General features: G+C 43.8%; 1 protein-coding gene across 3 annotated transcripts in view; it reads left to right on the forward strand.

Annotated features, from left to right (window-relative positions):
- ADAM23 (ADAM metallopeptidase domain 23) overlaps positions 1-27,612 on the forward strand; it is a 148,844-nt gene that overhangs the window by 113,696 nt on the left and 7,536 nt on the right. The window contains exons 19-25 of one of the 3 annotated variants that reach the window (XM_084779289.1): positions 2,009-2,059; positions 2,750-2,813; positions 4,852-4,957; positions 6,094-6,213; positions 8,724-8,892; positions 11,763-11,874; positions 19,911-21,864. In XM_084779289.1, coding sequence (XP_084635415.1) covers positions 2,009-2,059; positions 2,750-2,813; positions 4,852-4,957; positions 6,094-6,213; positions 8,724-8,892; positions 11,763-11,874; positions 19,911-20,005 — 717 coding nt within the window. In that variant the 3' untranslated portion in view covers positions 20,006-21,864. Of the gene's footprint in view, positions 1-2,008; positions 2,060-2,749; positions 2,814-4,851; positions 4,958-6,093; positions 6,214-8,723; positions 8,893-11,762; positions 11,875-19,910; positions 21,865-23,756; positions 23,848-27,612 lie in introns of those variants that run through there. The other 2 variants (XM_084779287.1, XM_084779288.1) reach the window with 2 other exon arrangements.

Below are 27,612 nucleotides of genomic sequence, written 5' to 3' on the forward strand. Positions count from 1 at the left end.
CCCCCGAAGAATGCTGCCTGAGTTCATCTTTCTGTGCTGAGCTCGATAAAGCGACCGTTATCTATGCAGCATAAAATAACTTCATTTTTACCAGTATGGGTGATCTATTCATTTTTCTTAGTCAGCTAGCAGTAATTGAGCCACCCACCACATCCCGGCGTTGTTTTGTGCGACAGGAAACTAAACAGAAAATCCTGCCTGCATGGAGCCCCACATAATCGTGGGAACAAACGTGAGCATACGAGGGAGCTATATGAACTGTCAGTTGGTGGTAAGTGCAGTGGAGAAGGAAAATGTAGGAAACGGGGAGCAGGGGGTGCCAGCACAGGAGGGCGTGGTGGCTGCTCTAAAGAAGGTGGTTAGAGAAAGCTCCGTGAGACGGTGGTATTTGAACAAAACCCCTAAGGAGAAGATGGAATGAGGCCCGCAGTAATCCGGCATGGGCTGGCAGCGTGCCTGGCATGTCCTACGGGAGTTACCCATTGAGAGAGTTGGCAATGAGGTCAGGGAGATGATGGGCTGTGGATGGGAGAAGCCGATCACGTGCGACTTGGAAGGCTATGTAGAAGTTTTGAGCTGGGGACCCACCCACGTGATCTGGTGCTCTACGTTTCCCCGGGGTCTCTCTGGGAGCACGGCACGGACCCAGAGGCCTGAGGTGGCGATTACAATCCAGGCTCCAATGCTGGCAGCCTCGACCTGGCACTGAATGGCGGAAGCTGAGAGAAAGAGTTGCTGTTTTGAAGTGAGTCGGAGGATTTGCAGTCCTACTGGGTGGCGTGTATGAGAGAGAAAAAGAGTGGCGTGCAGATGCGGAAAGGTGGTGTCCCCTGGAGGGGGAGACCTGGTGGCATTCAGAGGAAGGATAACAGGTTACCAAGAAGAGACTTGATACCCTATGATCATATAGAGGGGGAGGTAATCCCCATCAGGAACAGTCATAGGGGAGGGGAATAAGGGGAAAATGGGAGGGAGGGAAGAATGGGAGGATACAAGGGATGGGATAACCATTGAGATGTAACAAGAATAAATTAATAAAAAATTTAAAATAAAATAAAAATTAAAAAAATACAGCACAATTCAAAGTTGTTGTTAAGGAGAGCATGGTGGCACCAAAGAAATTAAACGCATTTAGACATTGCACGTGGAAAGAAAGAAAGAAAGAAAGAAAAAGAAAGAAAGAAAGAAAGAAAGGTGGAGGCTCTGGCTTGGGGCCTGAGCCGTTGTTGTGTTAACGACATTTGCAGAGAAAATCGGGACCGAGAAGAACCTCAGTGCCTCGGGTGTGCTTCTGACTCCGCGTCCCGAGTGTATTTTTCTTTCACACTCGCTTTCAGCATTGTGGCATCTGACCTTTCCCCCCGCCCTCTTAATTGTTTAAAAAGTGTAATGGTAGTTTACTGTGGATAACATCTGGGGATAATGAATGGTACTTTAAAAATGGTGTCATAGATGGTTTGGCTAAAACAGCAATATAAAAAAAAATCCCTACACATCATCATAGAGTATCCCAGTGACAAGTCTGCGGCATGAGAGGTCACAGAGATACAGCACTTGTATTGATTGTGCCTGTGGCGTCTTCGGCTTTCGCCAAGTGTCCCATAGGCAGATGTCATGATGTCACAGGCAGATGTGACATTCACAAGGAGCCGCTCAAGGTCTTGCAAATTAGTTCTTCGCACGCCCACTCCTGCACAGCAAGCCGATTCATTCCCCCCGCTGCCCGGTTCAGTCCCTCCTGCTTGTAGCTCCTTGACAAGTGAACACCGTGTGTTATCTGCTCCAGCTCCTGGCAAACAGAGAAACCTAAAAAGAAGTAACCGCGTGGACTTTAGTCATTTCAGTGACGATAGAATGAAATTACTCATTCATGGAGTTAGATGTGTTTCGCTAAATGTTCCTAGTTGTGAATTTACTTTCCGTCTCGTTTTTATATGTGTTAACCACATTTTCTGTAGGTGTTTTATATACTGACTATCAACTAAAAGGATAATATTTTTTTCTTCAGTGCCCACCGAATCTCCACAAACAAGATGGTTATGCCTGCAATCAAAATCAGGTATGCTGGGCTCTAAGTAAGATTTCAGTGCCCCTCCCCTTTTGATAAATGTAACTTTAGAAGTTTACTAAAAAGTACATTGCAGTGGGGTGCTGGTTTATATCTGCTTTATTTCGGTCCAGATATCAAATACGTTTACTCAGTGACAAAATAAATGGTCAGATTGCAGGGAGTGAGAAAGAAACACAATGGCTGACGAAACCAGGGGTCTAAGTTTGTAACCACCCTAAAATAATTTCAGCCTATTTAGAAAAAAAAAAACAAAACAAAAACCCAGGACAATATTTTATAAGACTTTCCTCAAGTCAGTATTACATCCTCAAAGAGAAGCTAAAAGTCATTTTGGTATCATTTGCAGAACGGTACAAATTTTTCTTCTCCCTAAAAATGTAAGCTTCAAAAACTGTTACACAGAAAGAGCTGTGCCGTGACTTGTGTGCCTGGAGCTTTACATTTTAGTGTGGCTGATCTTACACCTCGTTTAAAATGTTTATGTTTCTTACTGGTCACTGTGAACAGACTTGAGTATGGAACAAACTCACCCAGAGGGGGACCTTGTAGTCAGAATTTGGGGGGTGGCAATAGCCTGGTGGCCTGTGGCTCACAACGTATGTGCGTTCTCTCTCTCTCTCTCTCTCTCTCTCTCTCTCTCTCTCTCTCTCTCTCTCTCTCTCTCTCTCTCTCTCTCAGGGTCGCTGCTACAACGGAGAGTGCAAGACAAGGGACAACCAGTGTCAGTACATCTGGGGAACAAGTAGGTTGCGTCTTCTGGCTTGATGGCCGCACAGTTTCCTTTTCATGGTTCTTCTCTTTCGGTCTGCGATGGAGATACACAGCATGGAGCGATGTGAAAGAAAAAGGCTAGGAAAGAATGAAAGAGATGTTATGAAAACTGTATCCAGGTCTGGAAGTGTAGTGCAGTGGTAGAGTGCCTGTGAGGCTTTGGGTTCAATTCTAGTACACCTCAAATGATGATGATGATGATGATGATGATGATGATGATGATGATGATGACGGTGTTGAAGATGATGATGGTGGTGGTGATGAAGATGATGATGGTGGTTGTAGTGATGATGATAATGCAAAATCCATGGGAAACAGATATCCTAGTTAGAACTTGTCATGGAAACCAAAGTGCCTTTCATTGATCTTGGTTGTTAAATATGAGGTGTTGCGACAACAGGGTTGAGTGCCACAGTTCATAGTCACTGTCTGGCCACTTGTGCAATGGTATGCTTTACTTTGCTGGTTTACCTTAGGAGCAGTGCAGACTTGGTTTTGTTTTTGTTTGTTTGTTAGTCTGCTGTTTAGTATTTCGGTCAAAGTGATGGCATACAGGTATTTCCTTGGGCACAGACAGGAGCAAGGTAGCTAATCTCAGGTGTTAGCTAATATGCCTAAATGCTAATATACACGTCTACCAGGTGACATTCACAGGGACTCAGAACTTCAGTTCATGAATGGCCACCTAGGGATTGACTTTCTTGGCATTCTGATTAAAACGACTCTGGGGAGGAAAAGATTTATTGGGCTTTATATTTCCATCTTACACTCCTTCCCTGAGGAAAGTTAAGGTAGGAACTCAAGGCAGAACCTGGAGGAAAGAACCCAAGCAGAGGTCATGGAGGGTTGCTGCTTACTGCTTGCTCCCCAAGAACGGCTCAGCCTGCTTTCTTATAGAACCTAGGACCACTTGCCCAGGAGAGGCACCACCCACAGTGGGAGGTGCCCTACCAAATGGAAGAAAGTACACAAGAGAGAAGAGGCCACGTGAGTGATTTCAGTGTTCAACAGGGATCGCTCGTGGGAAAGATTTACATCCAGTGAGTGCTTCATTTAGGTAAAGATAATAAGGACTTAATGTCCTTTTAAAATTCAAACATTAAAACTCAAATGCTGATATAAAATCTCAGCAGAGCCAGGCATAGAGGCTCATGCCTGTAATCTCAGCATTTGGGAAGTTGAGGCAGGAGGATTGCTAGTAATTAAAGGCCAGCTTGGACTACATAATGAGTTCCAGGCCAGCTGGGTCAAAGAAGTGAGACTTTGTCTCAAAAAGAAAGGAAAACAAGCAAACAAACAAACAAACCTAATAATCTCAGTGGGCTGAGACTTTAAAACTAGTCCCTGAATATTACCATAAAACAGAATTAAGAAGACTGGACAGATGGCTAAGTGGTTAAGAGCACTGGTTGTTCTTCCAGATGCCATGGGTCCAATTCCTAACATAAACATGGTGGCTTACAAGTGTCAGTAACTCCACTTCCAGGGAATCTGATGCCCTCTTCTGGCCTCCTTGGGTACTGCATGCGCATGGTGTACAGCTAGCTGTACTTCTAGGCACAACACCCACGTACATAAAACATAATAAAATAAAGTAAAACAGACCAGGACCAAAGACGAATATTTTCTTACTGTGTGGTATTGTTCTAGTGATTTTTTTTTTGCTGCTAGTGATTTTTCTCACTGATCACTCACAAACCCACCAGCAAGAGCTGGTTAGACATTTCTCGCATTTCAGACCATGCTGCACTTTCGCACAAGCTCACAGAAGCCACTGGGTTTTGGAGTTTTTTTGTTTTTGGTTTTTTTTTTTTTTTAAACAAGTAAGTGAATGGCACATCCTGCCTTGAAATCAGCGCTTGCGTGTTTCTGCCATAGGAAGTGGCAATCGAGGCTCCTTCTATTCCTGTTTCTGGGAAGCAGTTGATAGGCGAGTTGCGGCCCCCCACTGAGCACGAGTAGCCCAGAGAAATAAAATATATTTTTCTCCTCTCGTCCATCTCTGACAGAGGCTGCAGGGTCAGACAAGTTCTGCTATGAGAAGCTGAACACGGAAGGTACGGAGAAGGGCAACTGCGGCAAGGATGGAGACCGGTGGATCCAGTGCAGCAAACAGTGAGTGGGCGTCCTGGGCCACAGCTCGCCCCACAGAAGGCGCGGGGGGGGGGGGGGGGAGAAGCCGGGGATGCAGTGTACACCTGCACGGGGCTGCCAAAGGATGCATTAAATATGTTCTACTAAAATAGATAAGCGTGAGAGGAAGGAAAAAGAATATAAAATAAACTCTACTGTAGTGGACATTCTTAAACTTGTCGCCTAGTATATATATGGTGTCCCCTGAGCTCTAGAGTATACACTTAGCAAAACAGTGGCCGGGTCACAGGCATGCGTATTCTCATTGTCATCACGTGACATCAAGTCGTTTCCTGAAAGCGGCTGTGCTCTAGGAAATCCTCCTGAAAGATATGCTGCTTTTTACCAGATTCTTAACTGTTATCAATCCCGACGGGTGGGAGCGGCTATCTTGGCATGGTTTTAAATCTGCATTTCTTGAGTTACAAGAGGAAGTTGGCATGTTGCCACGCGTTTGCTGGCCTCAGGTTTCCTCCTCACTGATGCGACACTTCACTGGTTTGCCATCCTCTTGTATAAGTCATTGTTTATTGAATAGCTAGGCTGGAAGTAGAGGTGTCCTTGTGACAGGTGAGCCCTATCAAAATGCCACCAAGGATCCAGACAACTTCTTCCCTTTGGCTGTGTGAGCCTTGCTGTGTAGACTTTTACGCTCTCACGCTGGTGAGCTCACGGCTGTGAGGTAAACGCAGAACATGCACATTCAAAGGCCGACCTTCTTCATGTTGTCTGGAAAGAGCATCCCTTCGGCAACCCTAGGGATGCGTAAGGTGGTGGGTGTCAGGGGCAGGAACGCTGCTATCGACCGAGCATATTCCTGGCCTTCCTTTCGAATGTGCACACTTCACTACCATGAGTGAAGCTGTGACTTTAGGCAGGGAAGAGGGCAGTCATAGCTGACGCACAGTGCCTGAATGCTTTTATTCTGCAGTGAAAAAAGCAATGGGAAATTTGAGGGCTGGAGCTTAGGCTAGTAGTAGATTGCTTGCCTAGTGTCTGCAAGGTTCTGCGTTTAGTTCCTGGAACAGTAGCACGTAGACATTAAGGTCTGTGCAGTGAGGGCTGTGGATTTTTGATGTTGGATTCTTCCTGTCTTCTGCCTTCTCAAACCCATGCAGTGACGTGTTCTGTGGATTTCTACTTTGCACCAACCTTACCCGAGCTCCACGTATTGGTCAACTTCAAGGAGAGATCATCCCAACGTCTTTCTACCATCAAGGCCGAGTCATTGACTGCAGGTAACACACATAAGTCAGGAGACCCGGGGAGCAGGTGACACACAGAAGTCAGGAGACCTGGAGAGCAGATAACACACAGAAGTCAGGAGACCTGGGGAGCAGGTAACACACAGCAGTCAGGAGACCCAGGGAGAATGATAATCACAGATTTCAAACAAGCAGAATTTGAAAACATCAAAGATCTAAGATTTTCTTCTAGTTTCATCCTTTCCTTCCATGGGGAAAGCCACTTAAAAAACAAAAAAGGAATATAGACTCACAAATTACAGTTGCCCCAAATCACAGTGGTTTTCCAAATCACAGTTTGAAAGATAGTTATCCTACAGGCTATAAAGTATCCCCAAAGCTCAAGATTGGAAGTGTTCAGATTTTTGAATGTTTGTATGCACATGATAATGTAGTGTGGAGGATGAGACCCAAAACTAAACGTGGAGTTTGTTGTTCATTTATGCCTTATACACACAGGCTGAAGGGAATTCAAAAGTCTGTGCACCCATTTCACTGACGTATTAATATTATTATTATTATTATTATTATTATTATTATTAATGGAATTTATTGAAATACCTCCTCACAGCATACAGCGTCTGTTAACTGCATACAGCCGTCCTTCAACCCCCTCCGCCACTGCATAGTCTCAAATCCCCCCTCTTTACTATTCCACTATGAAGCCAACTTTTTGAGGGTTGCATGTGTACGAGAGGTTGTCTTTGGGGTGCTGATCTTTCTGTGTACAACTCAGTTCACAGATATTCTGAACAGGACAGCACTTCATTCCTCTCTGTGGCTGACTGACACTCTGCTACGTGTATCCAGACCTCCTGGTATCCATTTCCGTTGATGGGTACCTGGGCTGATTTTTATAGCCCGGCTGTTGTAACAACGCCACCGTAAACACACAGCAGTACTAGCTGGCATTCGGAAGAAACCACCACCCTCTTCTCTCGGAGATCGTACGAACTGATGCTCCCACTCGTAGTGTAGTAAGGCTCTCTACTCCTCACTCTGGCGAGCATTTGTATTATTATTTTTAAAGACAGCTACTTTAAGGGAATTGAGGTGGTATCTTACTGTGTCTTGGATTGCAGTTCCCTGAGTCATATTGAACTTTCCTATAGTCATCGTCCATTTATAGTTCTTCCGAGCAGTGATTTTTACCCAGTACTTTTAGTGTGCCTGCATTTTCACTGCGGCTGTGTCTTAAGTGGCCTTACCCACTCATACTGTGAGTGCTCATAACGTTTCCGGTGTTGGAACAGCTCAGAATTCAGTGTTTTGGATTAGGGATACTCACCCACCCTGCACTCCTTTTTAACCCTGGTTAAATTTTCTGAACATTGGAATATTATCACTCTTTGGATACTGTGTGTTTTACTTTTTTTTTTTTTAAAATAAAAGCAGTATTTTATGTTACATGCATTTGGTTTAGTTGATGACCTAAAAAAATACCCAATCACATACAGAAATTAATGATTGAAATATTTTTTTATTTTAATAACTTTGCAAATACCCATCTGTCTATGAATACAAAACACATAAAGCAAGAGGCTTGTGTTTTCAGGCAGGGAGGGGTATTGCGTTACAGATAAGAGCCCTTGCTTTCACAGCAGCTGTGCTCTGTGCTAGCGTTCTCTTGCTCAGAGGCACTGCCATTGACACACTGCAGGGACCTTCCGCAGAACTGACCCAGTGTCGGCCCTTTATTTCCACTGTCGCGGGATTCCAAAGCACCTTTATATGGGAGTGAATAAATGTCTGAAATTACCTCAAAGCAATTCTGCACAGTTTCACGGTCTCGGGGAAGATAAGTGCTATTTTCCCATCTTTTTTAATGACTCTAAAGGTAAACGCCTTCCTGGAGTACACGTGCCGTGTTGTATCTAGTACCTTCCACGCACATTTGCACTCTTCCAGTGTATATACATCCTCACACGTCTCTAATAGCCTCCCTGGGCCACGGGGTTATACTACAAAATGCCGTATTTGTAAATCATTCAGCAGCGTTCTCTGTTAGGTATTACGTCATTAATTATCATCCAAATTCTAATTGCACCTAACTTCAAAACATAAGAAGTAAACATTAGGAAAGAAGCCCTGGCTTCCTTTTCAACTGTGGTAGCTAAATCCTCCCGAGGTAATAATACTAATTTTCAAATGTCTCATTTTGCTGTTTTTGCCCACCGGGTGGTGGAGGACCAACGGCACACTTCCATCTTCCCTTCTTGCACAAACAGCTGTCACCTAGCCTTAATATTGGAACCAACGAAAGAGTTAGAATGTTTCCTGCCGATAACTGTTGTTCCCGATGCCGTGTGCTGTAATTATAATGAGAGGTAGCTTCCTTTCAGCATCCCATGATAGGTGAGAAGGAGGCAGAGTCTCCAATAAGCCTTGCTAGCGATAGCAGTCTCCTCTGCTTCGTGAGCGGCATGCCTTGTTCGTGCTGGGGCGCCGTGTTGTTGTCCAGCGTGGTGGTGCCTGTGTTTATGTGGGTCACTTTCTGCTTTCAGCGGTGCTCACGTAGTTTTAGACGACGACACAGATGTGGGCTACGTGGAAGATGGGACTCCGTGTGGCCCATCCATGATGTGCTTAGATCGGAAGTGCCTACAGATTCAAGCCCTGAATATGAGCAGCTGCCCTCTTGACTCCAGGGGTAAAGTCTGCTCCGGCCATGGGGTAAGTAGACATCAGCGTTACAGCTGGTTTCTTCATTAGCTGGGCCCCTGGGTTCACAGCGACGCGAGACAGCCAGATGCAGTCATTTCTTACTGGGGCTGTGGCCAGTTTCTATGCTCTGATTGTCAGAGTTTTCTTAGTACCTTAATCTGCTAAAATCATTATTTATAAATTAATTTGATCTATTTCTCATCTCATTTATTGGTTATGTGTATTGATCGTATGTATTCTCCAGATACAATTGACATCTATGTTAGTCAGTAGTCTCTAGAAAAATAAGATAAATGCCGTGTCTATCCGTCCATCCATCTATGTACCTATTCTCTCTCTAAGAGGATTTATTATGAATAATTGGCTCACATGATGACGGAAGCTGTGATGCCCCACTGTTTGCTGCTTGTAAAATGGAGAGCTATGCAAGCCGTTGGTATGATTCATCCTGCGTCTGCGGCCATGAGACTCAGCAGAGCTGGTGTCTGGGAGTGGAGATGAGCTGAAAGTGTCTCAGCTCCGACACTGACGGGGGGAAGAGGGGGGGAATTCCTCTTCCTTCTTTTTTTTTTTTTTGTGCTGCATGCAGGCCCTTTTGGGTGTGCAGTCAGCTCTGTGGAGCTCACTCACTCAAATGCTGCTCTCATCCAGAGATGCTGTCACAGTCACATCTAGAAATGATGTTCAACTGGGCGCCCCACAGCCCTGTTAACGTGGCACATGAAATTAGCCATCACGACATCTTAAAAGTTGTTAGAAAGCTGATACACTTCCTCAGGGGTTGAAGACTCCATGTCAGTGTGTTTGTTTAGTAGCACAAAGCAACAGAAGCCGTATTAGTGACCGGCTTTCATCTCAGGTCACAGATGATACTCATCCTTCTAAAGAAGTACAGCTATCCTTGGGCTGTTCCCAGTCCCCCACACACACACTGAAAAGATGCTGTCTATATTCAGACCTATGTGTAGCTCTAATTCTGTGACCAGCGTGTTTGAGAATGTTGCCTTCCCTGGAAAACCCAAGTTTAACAATAATAAAAAAAAAAACACCCAAATTATAACAGTAATTTAGATTAGACTTTTAAAAAATGAAGGCATTTCAAAATTTCTACAGACTTCAGAGATTAGGAAAATGTGTACAAAGAGACAGAGTGATGATGATGATGATGATGATGATGATGATGATGATGATGATGATAATAATAATAATAATAATAATAATAATAATAATAATAAAAGGATGCTGGAATGAAGGTAGAAGGAACTCAACACGGACAGATAGATGTGTAATGTGTGACACAGAGTAGACCAAGGTGGACAGGCCCAGGAAGCTTCTCTTGTGCTGACATTTGGCTGAAGCACAAGCTCACAGGGAGGCCATGGAGCCTGGGGTGCTGGTCACTGGTCATTCTATTTGTTGATGTGACAAAATACCTGCGATGTGGTAAAAAACAAAAAATAAAAAACAAAAACAAAAACAAAACAACTACTTTAGAGAGGAGGGGGGTGACTTGGCTCATGGTTCAAGAGACACAGTCCAGTGTTATGGGAAAGATGTGTCAGCCACTAGCTTGCTTATTCCTCATATTTGTCGGAGCAGGAAGCAAAGACAGGGAGGACAGTTGCTTGGCTGCCTTCTTTTTTATTCAGTCCAGGACCCCATTCCAAGAAGAGGGACCCAGTGACCCACACTCAGGTTGGGCCTTTCCCCTACAGTTAGTTCTTTGGAGATACACCCCAAGACACCCCCAAAGGTGTGCCCTAGTCATGCCCTCTAGGTGTTTATTAATCCCAAGAAAATGACATTCAGGTCAGCCATCCTATCTGGTGACTTTGGATGCAGGGGCTAGAGAGAATTGTGGATTTTGATCCTGGCTCTGCTTCTTGATGCCTTGGTGACGGTGGTTATGTACTTACCCTCTCGTAGCTCTTAGCTGCTGATATGGAGTGAACGAGATGCTTTTCATAAAGTTCTTAGCAGAAGAACATGGTACATAATGAGTGCTTGGGCCATTTTACAATTGCTTTGTAAAATAAAATAACCAGGCCGACTTTTTAAGCATTTTAGTTACTGCTCTGAAAATATGAGGCGTAAAAGGCTCTTTGCTGCTTTCTCTTTCCGCCCTCTCATTTTCACCATTAAAAACAAAAAAAAAAAAGCAAAGTTCAGTCATATTAATCATAATCATCTATCATCGTATCTCAGGTTTAAAAGCTTTGGCATTTTGATTTTTATCATTTCTAATGATAAAAGGGTCTCAGCGTCTTGCTTTCTAGTTTGCAGAGGGTTTTATTCGATTCATGTAAATTGCAAGTCCGTGCCATTTGCTGCTCGGTGGAGGTCTTTCAGCCTGCCGCCTGGGAGAGAAAGACTCCATAGATGGCGGGGGGGGGGGATGTGGGGGGCACTTACTGGGCAGGCAGACCACCACCGTATGAAGTGGACATGGTGAGATCACGCGGCTTGCTAGTGATTGTGTCTCTTGGTCTTTTACCTTGAGGACTGCCCCCTTGGGGATGGTCCCTCTCTTCTCTGGCAGTGTCCCTTGAGCCCCATGTCTGTTAACTTACTGAATTAAACATGTACGTTTTTCTTGACCAGAAACATTTACTTCAGAAAAAAAAAATAAAACTACCTTATTAGAAATGTATGTATCTAAATATCATGAATACTGCAAGTTTAAAGAGTTTTCATCTTAATCATTATTTTTCAATAACGTCTTCAATGATGTGCCCTGCGAACCTAGTCTGCAAAGCCATGGGAACGTTTTGGAAGTCTTCTAAGTGGTTCTGAAAGATTCCTCCATGCACCCCCTCCCTTGGGTTACGCCTGTTATCAGTGGTCTACGGTGCTGCAGCTCTCTTCTTTCTCCTTGACAGGTGTGCAGCAATGAAGCCACCTGCATCTGCGATTTCACGTGGGCAGGCACAGACTGCAGCATCCGAGATCCAGTTCGGAACCCCAACCCCCCAAAGGATGAAGGACCTAAGGGTTTGTGTGATTCCAGTTTTAGATCATGGCAGACTGCATTCATTCCCCCTCTTCCACTGCAACAGTAGCACGCTGCTGAGGCGTTGGAAGGCGCCACACAGGAATCTGTCTTTTTGCCGTGAAGATGCACAGTGCTGTGTGTACCATATTTTCAAAAGCGTGTTTCAATTACCCCTTCGCTTAGAACTGAATTAAGAAAAGCAAATTATACTGATTTCCTTCATATAGCTTCTCCTTTGCCCTTTAAACCTTATACTTTTCCCTTCTTTAGCCAAAGCTAATTATTTTATAGTTCACGCAAGCCTTTCCATTTTCAAATAGGCACAGTCTTTGGAGCTGACGTGAGACTTTTTATCACTCCTCAATATCCCATTCTCTGCAGAGGAAAGTTGTAGTCCTTTATACCCCATTCTAGCAAATTCTTTTGATTTGGTAAGAGAATCAGTTCTTCAGACGGCTTTAATTTTTCAAAGGAGACGTAAAAGGCTGAAGCTTTGTTCTAACCAGCCGCTAAGAGGAGAGAGAGAGATGAGAGTTTAGCATAATGAGTCTGTGGCAGTTCATAGTCAGCATGTGATACTGAAGAGGAGAACGCTCAGGCCCTGAGGTCAGGTGACATGCCCGTTACCCAGGCAACCAGGGGCCAACCTGGGAGCGTGCTTGCTTCTATTACATCATTTTATAGTATTGCCAATGTAAAAACGAATATGACAGCCATTTTCTCATTATTCTCCCCGCTCTCACCCCCTCAGCTGATTCTCAAGGCCTTGGAAAGCTGTCAGTTACAATAGACCTTATGTAGTAGCATCTAAGTCTCTAAGTGCCTGAGGAACCAAACAGTAGCTAGTACCAATTTTAGCACCAGATAGTAACATTTGACTTTGGCGTTGTACCTCAGCTTTTTTTTTAAAATGGTGCTGCTAATAATATTATAAATCAACTGCCATGCTTCTCCCCCCTGCACTCAGGAAAATACACACAGGACTACCATTGAGTTCATCAACCTTGTTTTGGATGAAACATTTAAACTCTCACCTTTACTGTGATCTGTATAGGAGCCCATGACCCTCAGAGCAGACGAAGCTCCACAAGACTACAGTTCCTGAAGAGATGTAGCCTGGTTCGGATGCATGCATGTTGTTCCCTAACAGTGGGCGTGTTAAAACACTTCATTCCTTTGCTTAATATGCTCAGGATGTTAAAAGTCCCATAAGGGCAATTAGCACGCCCTCACAGTCTATTTCTGTTTTCCCTCGGTTTCTAAAAACGAGCCTACTCCACTTTCACATTCAGTCTCTTGTTACTTTAAAAACTAGAACAAAACATTCCTGGATACACCTTCAGAGGCTGGATTTGGAGATTTAGGCCTTGACAAAGAAGGTTCCTTCTTCAAGTCCTTTGCCTGGCGCAGCTGGGACTTTCAGAGCTCCCCGGGTGTGCTTCCCTCCCGTGACACCCGGGGCGTGTTCGCACAGGGACTGGCTTATTTAGTGTCTCCCACCTGTTGGGTAGAGTGGCGCTCTATCAGCTGGTTCTGTTGCCATTCCTTCACCTGCTTACTCACCAGGAAAAGTCAAACCCAGAGCCATGAAGCAAACAGCCACCCTCTGAAGAGTGTTTACAGCTGCCTCTTCTTTGACTGTCTCTCACTTTATGAGGTGGAAATCTTCACTCTAGTTAAGAAAAATACCCCCTCCCCTTTTTTGGGAATTCAAGTCATTATTGTAAAAGCAATAAGCATAAGGAAATTCAAAAAGAGATGAGAAAAGACAGTAAAAATTACCCATAGCCCCAGAGCTCAGAGGTGATTAGTAGGCACATTCAGGCCAGACAGCTTTCTGGCTATTTTCTTTTTTTCTGCTCTTCCCGAAGGCAGCAAGTCATAGGTGCAAGTTGGTTATAAAATGGCCAAAATCGTTGTTGAGTTTCTAGTAATTCTGATTAAGAAAAAAAAAGTGCCATTGCTTAACAGGAATGAAAACCAGCTAATTTGTAAACAAATATCCAGGCAAATCAAGAAATTTTAGTACAGTTAAATCACATCTCTATTCTGGGGCCAGAGCGATGGCTCAGTGCTCAGGAGCTCTCGCTGTTCTTGCAGAGGAGCTGGGTTCGGTTCCCAGCATCCACATAGCAGCTCCAGTTTTAGGGGAACCCTACATCTTCTTCTGACCTCCCCGGGGGCCAGCACAGCGTGTGGTACTCACACATGCATGTGGGCAAAACGCTCACACACATAGAATAAATAGACCTGTAAGTGACAACTCCAATAGCTGTTTCGCAGCCTACAGGAAGTCTGTGAGGCTTAGTCTACAGTCTATAGGAAGATCCATGAGCACGCTAACAAAATGAGAAACAGCAGGAACCAGGCATTCTAAAGCTTTGTTGTCAATTTGTATAATCTTAGTCTTTTTAATCTCTGTTAAAAGAAAGTGAAAGAGAGAAACTGTGTCCTTGACCTTCATCTTCACCCATTTAGCAAATATGTATCGTCTGTCCGGTATTTTAAGGGAGCACGTGCTCTCGCCTGGTAGGTGGTCAGCGAACACTTCATCTCCTCCCACTGGGGACATGTCAAAGAAATAGAATGGCCACGTAACAGTCGGGGGGCCGGAGGGGCCACCTCAAGCTTGAAGCTATCATACAGTAAGTTCTAGAGCAGCCAGAAAACACAGCTCAGCAACAAGGAACTTGTCGTTCAATGCTCATTTCTAGGAAGTCACGGAATCCGTACAGCACCTGCTTTCCCAGTTGTTGGTTCCGCAGAGGTGCCAGGCTTTCCTTGACTGCCACATGCTGTATCATCCCTTTCGGCCTTCAGTCGGTTTGGCTGCTCTTGTCCTGCCTTCTCCAGGTGCTTGCCATGTGATCAACAGTCACAGGATCTGGCCAGTCATGTCTACAGATGGAGTCTCCTATGTGCCTGTCTTCTCAACACTTGGGAGGCTGAGGCAGGAGAATCTTACATCTTTAAGGCCAGCCTGGGCTGCATAAGAGTCCTAGACCAGGTTAGCCAGTGAGACTGTTCCTAAAACACAAACAAACAAACACCCCAAAACTATCTATCTTTCCTTAATTGCCTTCCCCTGAAATGACAGAAAAATCCAAGAATGCTAATGAAAATATTGCCCTTTGAATCACAAACTGCACATAAAAGGTGGACGGAACCCAACTGCAGCCCTGTGGATGGAGACCTCATTGGCAAAGGCAGATTCTACCTTTACTTAAGGGGAGTAAACTTTCCACTGAGTTGAAGATGTCAGAAATGGACCTATTTATTTGGGGTATTTGGAAAACTGATTTCCAGAACATATGGCTCTAGGTAAAGACTTAACACGTATACCGTGTGGCCATCCACTTGCTAAGGTTGTCTATGGAGGGACCCACAGTGCCGTGGCTAGGTTAGCCCTGTGAGACTCCAATCCTCAGACAGCTGGGACGTGCAAACCCTGTGGACGAGGGTTTCCTCCCTCCCCGCTTTCCTTCTTTCCGCCTGTCCTTTTATCTCTTCTTTCTTCTGCCTCCCCCCTCCCTTTCTTTTCTCTCTCAGTAGAACTCAGGACCTCATGCCTGCTTAGTAAATTCTACCACTGAGCTGTATTTGCAGCCCTCTCAGGGAAGATCTTCAGAAAACAACTTAGTATTGCACACCACCCACTCCTACCTTGCCATGGATTCTATATATGAAAATCTTCTGACTTCCTCTTCCCTCAACTTGTTTCTGTCGAGATCACTGAAAGGAAGTATTTTTCTTTACTGTGCAAGCATAGAGTGTCTTGCATTTCTTTTTTACAAGAACTTCCAGGGACTGAAACGATTGCTCAGTGGGAAAAGCACTGGTGTGAAGACCTGAGTTGTGGTCCAGAGCGCCCACGGTGAACTCCAGTTTAATGAGCGACCCTGCCTCAAAAAATAAGGTGGAGAAGTGACTGAGGAAGACACGTGATGTAAAATCCTAGCCTCTGCACATTTGCACTTATGCTCATACACTCATATTTGCATGTGCACATGAATATACACATACAGAGATAGAGAGACAGTGTGTGTGTGTGTGTGTGTGTGTGTGTGTGTGTGTGTGTGTGTGTTTGGGTTTCTACATATAGGAGGAGACCCATGCCCATTTATTTTTATGAATTTGTATCCACTTTGCTCAGTGCATATTGTGCACTATGATGGATTTTTCTCATTTGATGGTGACAAGAGAAAAGGCAAGAAAGTGGATTATAGCCCTTACATCGACTTGTGTGGGCAGGGATAGTATTCATAGAAAGGCGGGGGGAAAAAAAGCAAAAAGAAAGAAAGGAAGGAAGAAAGAAAGGAAGAAAGAAAGAAAGAAAGGCGGGCTAGACCCTTTCATGAAGACCCTAGTCATCAAATTAGAGATAGAAAGGACCTTGAAGGCAATTCGTTCAGATCAGCTGCTCTACAAACGGGAAAACTAATTACGGTATTAGTGTTAGCAGCTAATTAAATAAAATGTGATCACATGAGCTTAACCCCAGTGTCTCTTCTGCTACTGCTTCATTTAAAGTGGAATGCTAAGTCCCTCTGCTAGTTCTCTGTGCACAGTAAGAAAGAGAAAGGAGGACAATAGCCGAGCAGTGATTACGCCTATTAGAGGAGTCATTATTTGTCAATGGGGCTTACTGTGGCTCCGAAGAAGTGAAGTACATCGCTAGAGTTTTGAGTTTTGAAAGCAGTTACTTTAAATGTCTACAACACACCAGATATTATTTATTGTAGCTTTTGCGGACAGCCTTTAGGTGACTTCCGTATGACAGACTTTGATTTTTGTGGTCAGATCATTGGATGATTCTCCTATGTGAAGTATTAGGTGTATGCCAGGCACTTTCTCATTAACCACAGACTCACCAAAGCTTAAGGGTTTACCACATTCACAATAATTTAGTGCCTATAAATTTATCTTATATGCATCCAGAAAAGCTTCTATCTCATTGATAGCATGAATTACAATGTTTGTTTGTTTGTTGGTTGAGACAGGATTTTGCTATGTAGTTCTGGCTGGCTTTCAAATCCACAATCCCCCTGCCTCAGCCTCCCAGCTGCTGGTAGTACAAGTGTATACCATCATATTCAGCTAAAATAATGTTTGTCATGAAATAATTCATCCCATGTCCTTCCAGACATATCTCCCAGCATTCTAAAACTGAAATATTTTTATTTCATGCAAAGGGGGAAGGAGATCTTAATTTATGTCTGACCCATGGATGAAATATTTTTATAATATCAACAGTATACGGTTAAATAAAGGGATTTATTTAGTGTTTATTTGTAACCTTCAGTTTAGTTAAGTAACTCCCTGCAGGAAGAACTGTGGCCTAGAGGCCATCAGTGATGGCTTTGCTGCTGTCTGCCTTTGAAATGCCAAGGGATGGAGGTGCTTAGCTCCTGGTGGCCCACTGGCGTCATGGAGGTGAAACACTGCATCCTCCTGACTTGGAAACTCTAAGAAACAAACACTCAGCTTCAAAGAGAGCGCCGTTCTTTAAATATGTGACTCCTAACTTACCTGTGCAGGAATTCTACGTGCAAAGTAGAGAATCTTTATTTCTAAAAAGGAGAAAATCTATGGTTTGCACATTGATCTTACACACTTATCAAAAGTTCTATTATTTTTTTTCAACTTACAGAACAGGAAGCAGGATTGAAAGTTACAAACCCACAGACAACACGCACATACAGAGAAAGGTACTGAGGTTGAGCGTGATCTGTCAGAAGAGTGTAAAGAAAGATAAGTGTGTCAGGCAGCGAGGGGACGAAGTCAAGTTTCCAAAACCGGGACTGGGCTTCGCAGCTGTGAGCCCAGAGAGTGCCATAGTCAGGGCCATAGGAGAAAATGAAATACGTCATTGTGTCTAGAGCCTAGAGCCTAGGAGTGAAAGGGGCATTTGTAGATAGCGAGTGAATATGAAGGGCGGAATTAATGAACATAAGCAGCTACATAATAAATCAATGAGTGTGGAACTAAAGCTAATGCCATGAACTTTCAAAGGCCCCAGGGAAAAAAAAAAATTCAGATTTCTCCACTGTAGCTGCTAAATCCGTGCCCTGTAAAACGCTGCCCTCCTGAGGGTGACTCAGTCAGTTCCTGTCAAACAGATTCGAAAACAGGTTGAGTCCGAATTTAAAAAGATAAAAATGCAGGTCAGGATCGTAACCAGGGGACCCGCTGGATCTTTCCAGTCTATTTGCAGCACGCCAGAGCGGAGAGCATCGGGACCACACAAGAGAAGAGCTCCGAGAAAGCCAGTTCCCACCCTCTTGCTCATTTGCTCTACGCTGAGAGCACTTATCTGTTAAGAATCTGAAGATAATTATTCTTTCTCAGTGCTGATTAAGGTTCATCATCTGCCCGCCTGGATACGTGCTTGAAGCATCCGCAGGAAATTTTCCTCCACCCCTCCCCCCGCCCTCCCACCCCCGGTCAGGTTTCTAATACACGCACAGTGGGCCGCCTAGTCCTCCCGCCTCTACACTGAGGAATTATACCACCACAAACATAAAAGAGTTTGCGAAATTGTTATTCGCCTCTCATTGTAGTAGTTATAATTTTTAAAATTCGCAGTTATTAACTTGGCATCACATTATATAGGAGAGGAAGGAAATGCTTTCTTATAATTTATCACGTCTGCCTTCTATGAGAGTTGCAGGGAAAGTATGGTTGACTGGTGTGTTTCCGCAAAAAGAAGTTATGATCGTTAATTTAGCGTTCTGAAAGCGATGGTTTTATTTAAAGAGAAAAAGAAACCATGTTTTCTATTTGGAACGCCTTCCCTTCCTACTCTTGGCCTCCGTAGGTAGGAAATGTGAGCTGCAGTTGGGATGGTTGTGAGGGGAAACAGGTGGCTCAGGCCAGGGGCCACGGCCTAACTCGCTCTCTTTCCCTTCTCTTCGTGCTTTTTGCCAGACTTCCTCTGTTTTCTGTTGTGTCTCCATCTTTTTATTTTTAAAAGGCTATCTCTGCCTGTGTTTAGTTAATAGCCCTGAGACTCTTGTTTATATTACTGACCTCGTGAACAAACGGAGGTCATTGTGAGACTGCTAAGCAGGCTTAGAGAGCCACAGTTCTCTCCCGTTGGGGCACTATCCCACTAAAAGGTCCAGGAGCACAGCAGGATGCCTTAAACCGTTGTGACTGTGAATCCCACTTCTTGGTTCTGTCCCCCTGTGTCCACAGCGTCCCATCTGTGTCATACAGTCCTGTCCAGGTGACACTGTTTTCATTGGTGACTTGTATTCAATGCCTTTAAACAAGAGATAAAGTGTCTTTGAACCAATTCCCTTATATATTTACAGGCATGACTGACCCTAAATAATATTCTCTCCTATTTTAATATGTGACGTCATGGAGCCCATATAGAGACACCGTTGGGGATCCCTATCTCTTCCAGATCTGGTTTCCAACTTTTGAAAGCAGTGCACAGAGTGACGGTGCATGGCTGGAGAGTGTCTCCGCCCTGCACTAATAACTTGGTGGTCTGTCGCAACCTCTGCAGCTTTCAGAGATGCTAATCCATGCACACACACATACAGACACACACACACACACACACACACACACACACACAGAGAGAGAGAGAGAGAGAAAGAGAGAGAGAGAGAGAGAGAGAGAGAGAGAGAGAGAGAGAGAGAGAGAGAGATATGCACTGGAATCTATAGTCAAAATTTTGTAAATCATGCATTCAGGTTAGTTTATAATTAAAATATAGATTTGATGTAATGCAATTAAAATTTTGCCTTATATCACTAGGAACTATAATTCAAACAGGATTACTTACGATTCTAAAAGTATTTATGAGTGCTTATGTTTTAAGTAGAATATGTAGAGTCTGAAGATAAAAATTACTTCCCAGCATTTTTTGGTGTATGCCCATCTCAGTTTCAAACTTCTGAGCAAAGTTATCCGTACTTAGCTAACTTTCAAAGCATTTCTTGAAGAGATTGTTTTTGTATGATAGTTGAAATCAGTGCATGATTTCCTGTTTTAAAAAAATCTCCGTTTTTCCTCCACACAGTGAACATGGCTACAAGCAGGCTCATAGGGGCTGTGGCTGGCACCATTCTGGCCCTGGGGGTGATTTTTGGAGGCACAGGGTGGGGAATAGAGTAAGCATCGTGAGTCCCTGCGTGTCCATCCTTGGTGCTTGGTGTGTGAGGTGATACCTGGACCCTGACCCTGACCCTGCCATGTTGGTCTTGTCAGTGTTTTCCTGTGCTGGTGTAGTCTGTGCTGTGATTTGGGTGTATTTGTGTCTTGTGATTTTTTTCTTGTGCACTATAGAACCTTCTCCTGTCTGGAACAATGTGGGGCATGAAAAATGTTGGGGTGCTTATCCACAATTAAAGCAAGAGCCCAAAACTTCCTTTGCTCTCCCACTTGTAAGACTTTTAAAGTACAGATCTTAATTTTTTTAAAAGCTATTAATTGGCAAAATGCTTTAATGGGAGTGTTTCGTAGAAGAATTATAATGAATTCATTTTACTATTTAAATGAATCCATATATACAATTAGGAACACCAACAATTATCACAATTTTTAAAAGGCAGAATGACATCCTGTTACTACAGAGTGATATATAAGGCTTCAACTCCATTTTTCAAAAGATGATATTAAGGACACGACTTTCTTTTATTATTATTTTTTGTTATAAAAGTGGCTCATAATTCAACTCCAAAATTTTCATAAGCATTGGAGCAAGGAAGGTTAAAAACGAAAACGTATTACGTTCAAACTGTATACAACCTTAGTGAACAGCTGCAAAATTTGCTTTGCCTTTAAAATATCCAGTGTCTAAACCCATGTGCTGTGGTTACTTGCCCTCTAAACTCCCAGAAACACAGCTCTCCTGGTGCTCTGCACTTGATCCACACCCTCCGACTGTCTTAAACTGCTAGGCACAGACTACAGTAACAGAGAGCCCTCTTTTCTCCATCACCCAGGGAGCACTTACACACAACACGGCAGGAGTCACCCTTCACACACTGTGTTTTCTGTATACTGAGGTTCTGGTAACACTTCATAGTAGAAAAATCATTATTGGTGCCTCAAGAGGACACGAGCTATCCTTGACTTAGGCCACAGAACGAGCATGCGCAGTGTCAGCATATTCCCTCAGCTTCACTGCCTGTAGGCACGTCTGCTTTTCTTACAAACCCAAGTCAGGCAACTTGGGCACCAGGAGGGGAGCAGGTGTGTATGTTACACTTGAAACTGTTCTTCTGTAGCTGTGTGGCCTGGCCAGCCTTGGACCGTTTTGTTTTGTTTTGTTTAACAGAGACAGGATCTCACGGTATTGCTTATGCTCGTTCAGAATTTAACTGTGTAGCCCAGGCTGGCCTTCATCTTGTAGCAATCCCCTTGCTTCAGGTTTCTAAACGCTGGGGTTGCAAGTATAAGACCGTATGTCTTTTAACTCACGTTCCATCTGTATGGTCTCTGACACATCTTAAATTAGGAGGAGCAGCAGCACGGGGCAAAGGGTTTGCGTTTCTTTTTACCTGTGAGAAAATGAAGCGTGTGACCATGCTAAAATGTTTGACGAGGAGAACTTGGTCCTGCAAGTTGCACTTTGCGATGGCTGGCCGGAAGTTCTTATCTTAGGCCCAAACTCTAGATATATGTTTATGTGAAATTCTTCTAAGAGGGAAGACAGTTTTTGACAGATCTTCCCAAACATGTTTTCTATATTACTTAGTGGCCATAGTTTCAATGCCGAAGCGATGACGCTTGGCCATCCTTCAAGTCTTAGAGATGGGCAGGATCAAAAGATCTTTGTTGTAAACAGTCCTGTTGCTGGCGTTTGTTCCCACCCATCCCTTCCAGTGTGGCTGGTTTGTTGCTATTTATGCTTGGGGCAGGTAAGTGTTTAAGTGTATGATTTTTTTAAAACTAAAAATAAGGCTTGATGTTCTTGGTTCATGAATGTTTTCTCCCATAGTTTACAGACTTTCCCCTTCAAGTTCCATTTATTTATAATTGATATTACATGAGTTTTTAGAATTATATAATACAACATAGTTTTAATACTTGCTGGCTTAACTGGTAGTGTGATGTTCATGTGACCAATACGGTTTCCATGGACAGATTTAATCTTAAAATTCTACCCCATAGTTTATTGTACATCAGGGATCACTTCTCGCAGGTTCTGAACTGAATCTGATCCCAACCTGTTTTATGAGCCAACAAAGTGAAAACTGTCCCAAGTGTAGGTGCATATATGGCCCTACGGATGTATCTTAGACTGTTGCCTTCAGCTTTCTCTGTGGAGAAATGGAGACGAAGCATGTGGAATAGAGTGAAGTCTCATCAGAGAAGTCACTCACAAACTTTTCTGTCAAGTCGTGACACAAACGGGTGTAGAGAGTCTTGCCTTGCAAGCCATAGGGTAGCCACCACAGCTGCTCAGCATCGCTGTCAAAGGCAGCTAGAGTCAGTATATAAGCAAAAAGGCATGGCTGTCTCTGCCCAAATAGACAGCGGGGCCAGATGTGCCCTCTGAGCTCCAGTGTGCTGACCCTTGGCTTATAACACACGTCCTGAAGTCAGGCAAGCCCATGTTTACATCTTGTTTCTATTACCTGTTTCCTACAGAGCTGTCTATCGAGCAGGGCGATCCCAGTTCCTACCTCGCATGTTCCTTTGTGAGGATTCAATGAGACGATGCGTCAAATGCTCAGAAATGAGTGGATCAGTGCTCACTATATAGTCCCTAAAAGGCACTTAGCATTCTCACTCCCGTTGTTTATTATCTTTCATGTGTCTCCAAAGGCTGCTGAGACTCGTGTTCTACAGACCCTCTGTGATTTTAGAACTCCAGTCTACCGCCTCCTGCCCACGCACTTACTCTTCTAGTGCTGCGTGGCTTCTAGGCAAAGCCATCACCCAGTCAGCTGTGGTGATGTAAGAAATGGCGTCCACTTACGTGAGGAGGGTTTTAGGAAAACCAGCACAATTGGCTAGTTGTTGACTTATGAGCAGGTATATGTAGTTAGCACTTGAAGGTATTTGGTTATTAGGGGGCACGGCATAGTAGATCCTGGAGGAGGTGAAATTCATTCTTCGTTTAAACTATGCTTTGTTTTGATCTTTAAAAGCCAAACGGAGAAGAATGGGGTTACTGTGATGTGCTGCCAACTTTTAAACACACTACCAAGTCTCAAATCTCTCTTAATGAGAAATGGGAATTTAAAAGATATATTCTCAACTGGAATGTGAAGAATCCTTTCATTTCCATTTCCTGTGAATCACTCATATAAATTTTAGGTCTCCTACATCTATCTGTGAGCCCATTTTGGGCTCTTAACACTGAAGAATCAGTAAGAAACAGATGAGAATAAAGTTTCAAAGCCAGACCCTTTATTGGTTGACCTCTTCCAAATACATTCTCACTGTCTCCCAGTAGGGAACAAAAGGCATTGAGGATGTGGTGAGTCAGTTGGAGCAGCCCTGCCGTGGGGCCATTTACGTCATGTATTTGGCAGTCGGGTGTGGCCGGCGCTAGTGGAGCCATGTTCTTTGCACACACCTGTTTGATTTAATGATCTGGGTGGAAGGGAGGAAGACACAAAACACGTGCAGTGAAAGCAAGTGGGGCTGATCAGCTTCAAGTTTTGAGGAAGATTGACCTAGCAGAGGTTAAGATCAGTGGGCAAAGAAAGGGTCGACTTAAAGATGGAATGATCCAGCCAGTCACAGGCGGAAGTATCTGACGTCACACTATGCTAAAACAAGAAAGCAATGTAAGCATTTAGTGACCTTGCTCAACAGGGTTTTACTTCCTGAAGCTGCTTACCTGCCTTTCCGCCGTGATAACGAAAGCAGTTGGCTCACGTGACTTTCTTCCCATGATCCTTTGTCACAGGTCCTAGCGCCACCAATCTCATAATAGGCTCCATCGCTGGTGCCATCCTGGTAGCAGCTATTGTCCTTGGGGGCACGGGCTGGGGATTTAAGTAAGCAATGCCGCATGTCTTCTTCTCTGTGGCTCGGGCACTTCTCTTTTCTGCTTACGTAACCTGGTTTTGAGTTCCTGCTACGAGACTTTGGTGTTAACAGTAAAAATCACAAACAGTATGCACTTTTACTCAGGAGTGGGCTAGAAACACACGGCATGGAGCATCAAAGGTCATCGCAGGGGAGTGCAGGGAACTGAGTTTGAAGCCAGAGCCCTTCCATAGAAGATACTGTAGCCTCCTGGGGTGCTTTCATGTGCACCCCAGATGACTAAGGAAATAAATACACTTACATTCTTGTTTCTGAATTCATTGGGAGTTTTCCATAACCTCAGTCACTACATAACCATTGTTTTTTTTTTTTTACATATAACTTTGTGTTGCGAAAAACCTTCATTTTTTAAAATTAAAAATATTTTTAAAATAATTTTATTTTTTCTCTAACCAACCAAATTCGAGAGCAAATGGCTTTGTGGCATTTACTGTAATGTTGGCACAATGGACTGGCCTGCTATGCTTTCATAATGACTTTTATTTTTGGATTGCATAGTGATAACCCAGATTGCTAAGGTAGACCTTAGTAACCACAGATAAACCCGATTGATCTAGTTTGGATAGTTTATACCTCTGATTCCTTGGAGAACCACTTTCATACATTTTGGGCCCTGGTGACTTGCTTTTCTGCTATTTGTAGATAAGCCTTCCTCTGCCAGGTAGTCTTCAGTTTTATCCAGGTTAGTTGGGATGAATTTAAGTGAGGACTGAAACCTGCAGTCAAACCAAACCCTGCCCCGCCTGCCTTCCCCCCAACATTGCTTCCGTGCAGCCACTCAGTGGTGGAAGCTTTGCCTTAAACGAACATGTAGTGGCTTTCATTAAAGCCACTTAAAAATATTATTAGATGATGATTATGAAAGAAAAGATACCAAGATATAATCCAAACAAGTCAACTTTTCTTTTTTGCTAATTTGTTACAGTGTTAAGATTTAATGAATAATCCCTTTTGAGAGCCTTCTGCTTGGAAACATGTATCGAATGGTGCTTGCTTTCCACACCCATGTCTATAAAGTTGGAATTGTCTAGTGAAATAGTAACTGTGGCATCAGCACACTAGCAGAAATGCACAAACTGAATAAGCACCTAGTATTTGAATTTCTCCTCCTCTGAACGAGGCGTGGTGGGTCCTGGATCACTTAAGGGCCATCCTAGAAGCGATATGTTTTTGTTTGGGTTCCCTTTAGTCCAGAGGAAAAATTTTCTTAGCGTCCCACTACTGTGAAAAAGTCATCGTATATTATAGAAATTCTGTACTGTGTTTATAATGCTTCTTTTTTTAAAAGACAACTAAATGTGCCTCCAGAAAAAAGGAATCTGGCTCATTACGTGGCGTGTAGATTCTTAGCATTACGAAGCATTCATTTCAAAGGCCCAAGAAACCATCTCCCATGCATCATCGCCACTCTGCGTCGTCACGCGGTGCCAGATGTACCACCTCTTTGTTCTCTTTGAGAGCACACTGCTCTGTAGCAGGACCTCAAAACAGCAGCCTGGCTAGCTCTCGGCTTGAACTGCATGTGTTGGGGGAGAAGCCTTTATCACCGTGTCAGTAAGCGGCTGAGGCTCCATACGGATCATTCCCATCTGAGAGAGATGTCCAGTCATCAGGAGAGCGGGGGACGAGGTGAGGGATTGACACAGAGTCAACCGCACCACGTTCAATCCCAGCTCCACTGACCGAGCGTGGGGACTGTGAGACAGGGACACTTCTGGGTGAGCTCAGTTAAAACTCCTTCTTACTTCCTGTTGCTGTAATACTCATTTTTTTTGGCAAAAAAAAATTAATAATAATAGAAAGGCACAATGCTGCACAGCATCATTCAGTAAATATTTTCACGCCCTGAGGATAATGGGCCAAGAATATTTCTCAGATGATTAACGTCTTCTTTGTGTAGCTTCTGGAGTTGGAATTGGAGATGCTGTTGTACTCTATGCTGTACATAGCAGTTGCCACACTGTTTGCTTCAGATCTTAATAGTAGCTAGCTGGTGGTTTGTATCAAGCTGTGAACTGTTTCTCTCGCTCTGAGATCTCCCCAGCACTTGGGCAGTTTCGAAGACAGTTAGAGATAACTTGAAGGTAGTGAGTTGGAAGCCTTCCAGAGCTGCACTGAATTCAGGGGAAATAGAAACAGTTTCCTTTAGAAGCAGAAATTGGAAACGATTGTGAAGAATTTCATTCCAGAAAGCACTGTTGGAAATCCTTCCTGAAACTGGGGCACTATTCCCAGAAGAGGAGTGAGCGAAGTCGCCCGAAGTTGTCGAGAGTGTCTAAGCGAGATTCAAGGAGCAGGCGCCACTGGTCCTTTACGTGTGATGTGCTGGATAAATAGTTTAGATATGGGCGAGGGTCGTGGTCACCCCTGACCTGCACAGATGCACGATCACAAATGCAAGTGAGAGGCACAGCTATGCTGTCGCCTGTTATTGTCTTGCTTTTTCCTTAGATCACACTTCTTCTGAATTAGGTCATGAAAGACAGGACTTTGGGAGAACCTGTGGGTGTGTGAGTGGCTTCACGCTTGTGTAGGAAGGTTAGAGAAAATCATCAAAATTATAGACATCTAAAGTTAACACAAATTTAGGTTGCTTTTTTTTTTTTTAGTCAAGTGGTAGAGTCTGAAACATTTGGTGAATGTACACATGACTTCCATATGCAAAGTTGTACAGTTCCCCACAAGGGGGGGGGGGAGAAACTTAGTACTCTTTGGTGGGATTTTCATTGATGCATTCATGTATTTAGCTATATTGAGAAATCAAAATGGGTATGTAGTTGAATTGGAATTGTTTTGGGGTGTTTCTATGCATCCTATTACTTTTAATTATCTTTTAAGGGGTTCTATTTCACTTTAGAACTGTTTAGTTCCCAAATAAAAGACACAGAGAGTTGTTAAATTTATAATAAGCTTCAAAGCACTAGGGTTGAGCAGATATGAACCCTCTAAGCTATTTTTCTGTTTCCCAGCCATGATCCCCAATATTACTTTGCCAATATTCATCCTGTCTAGGCTGGTTCTGCTCCCTCAGGCCAGCCCTCATGCTTGTGGTCCATACTGTCCCATGAAGTCTTCCTTTTTCCTCTTCTCCTCTCCTAGCCTTGTGGTCCGTACCTGAGACCCCAAGCTCAGGAACCGAAGCCCCGGCTGCCTCTCCTCTGCCCAGTTACATGATGTCCAGCCTTTTAAAAATGTAACCAATCAGAGATAATTGGGGAGCAAGGTTTACACACCATTGTTAGCTGTAAGTGAGAATGCACCCCTCTGGACTGCAACCAGATCTTGGGACCCAGCATGTAGCATCTGAACACACAGAGTACCAGGCCAACCCCCAACATGTGGTAACGTTGGTTAAACCCATACTCCATGATCTAGTGGTCTGAGAATCCTAAGGGGTGACAGAGTGGTTGTGGTTCCAGGTGTTGAGAATTGTGGCTAATTCTGAGGCGTCTTGTCAGACGTGAATATAGGCTGTGGCACACCAACCCACCCCCATTTCTTCTTGCATCTGCATTTGTTTTTCTTTGCCACATTCTTTTTCTCTCCACCTACAGAATGAAGTTACGAGCTGTGGTGGGAGGATCATTAACCTCTGTCATGGCTGACTTGCGTAGGTTCCTGACCCCTAATTCACGCCAACTATTAATGATCCTCAATTAAGTTAATAGAGTTACTGTTTTTACTGGACATTGGAACAAATGAAATAAGTGAAA

Source organism: Acomys minous (assembly GCF_964271855.1).
Source record: "Acomys minous genome assembly, chromosome: 4".
NCBI classification, from domain to species: Eukaryota; Metazoa; Chordata; class Mammalia; order Rodentia; family Muridae; genus Acomys; species Acomys minous.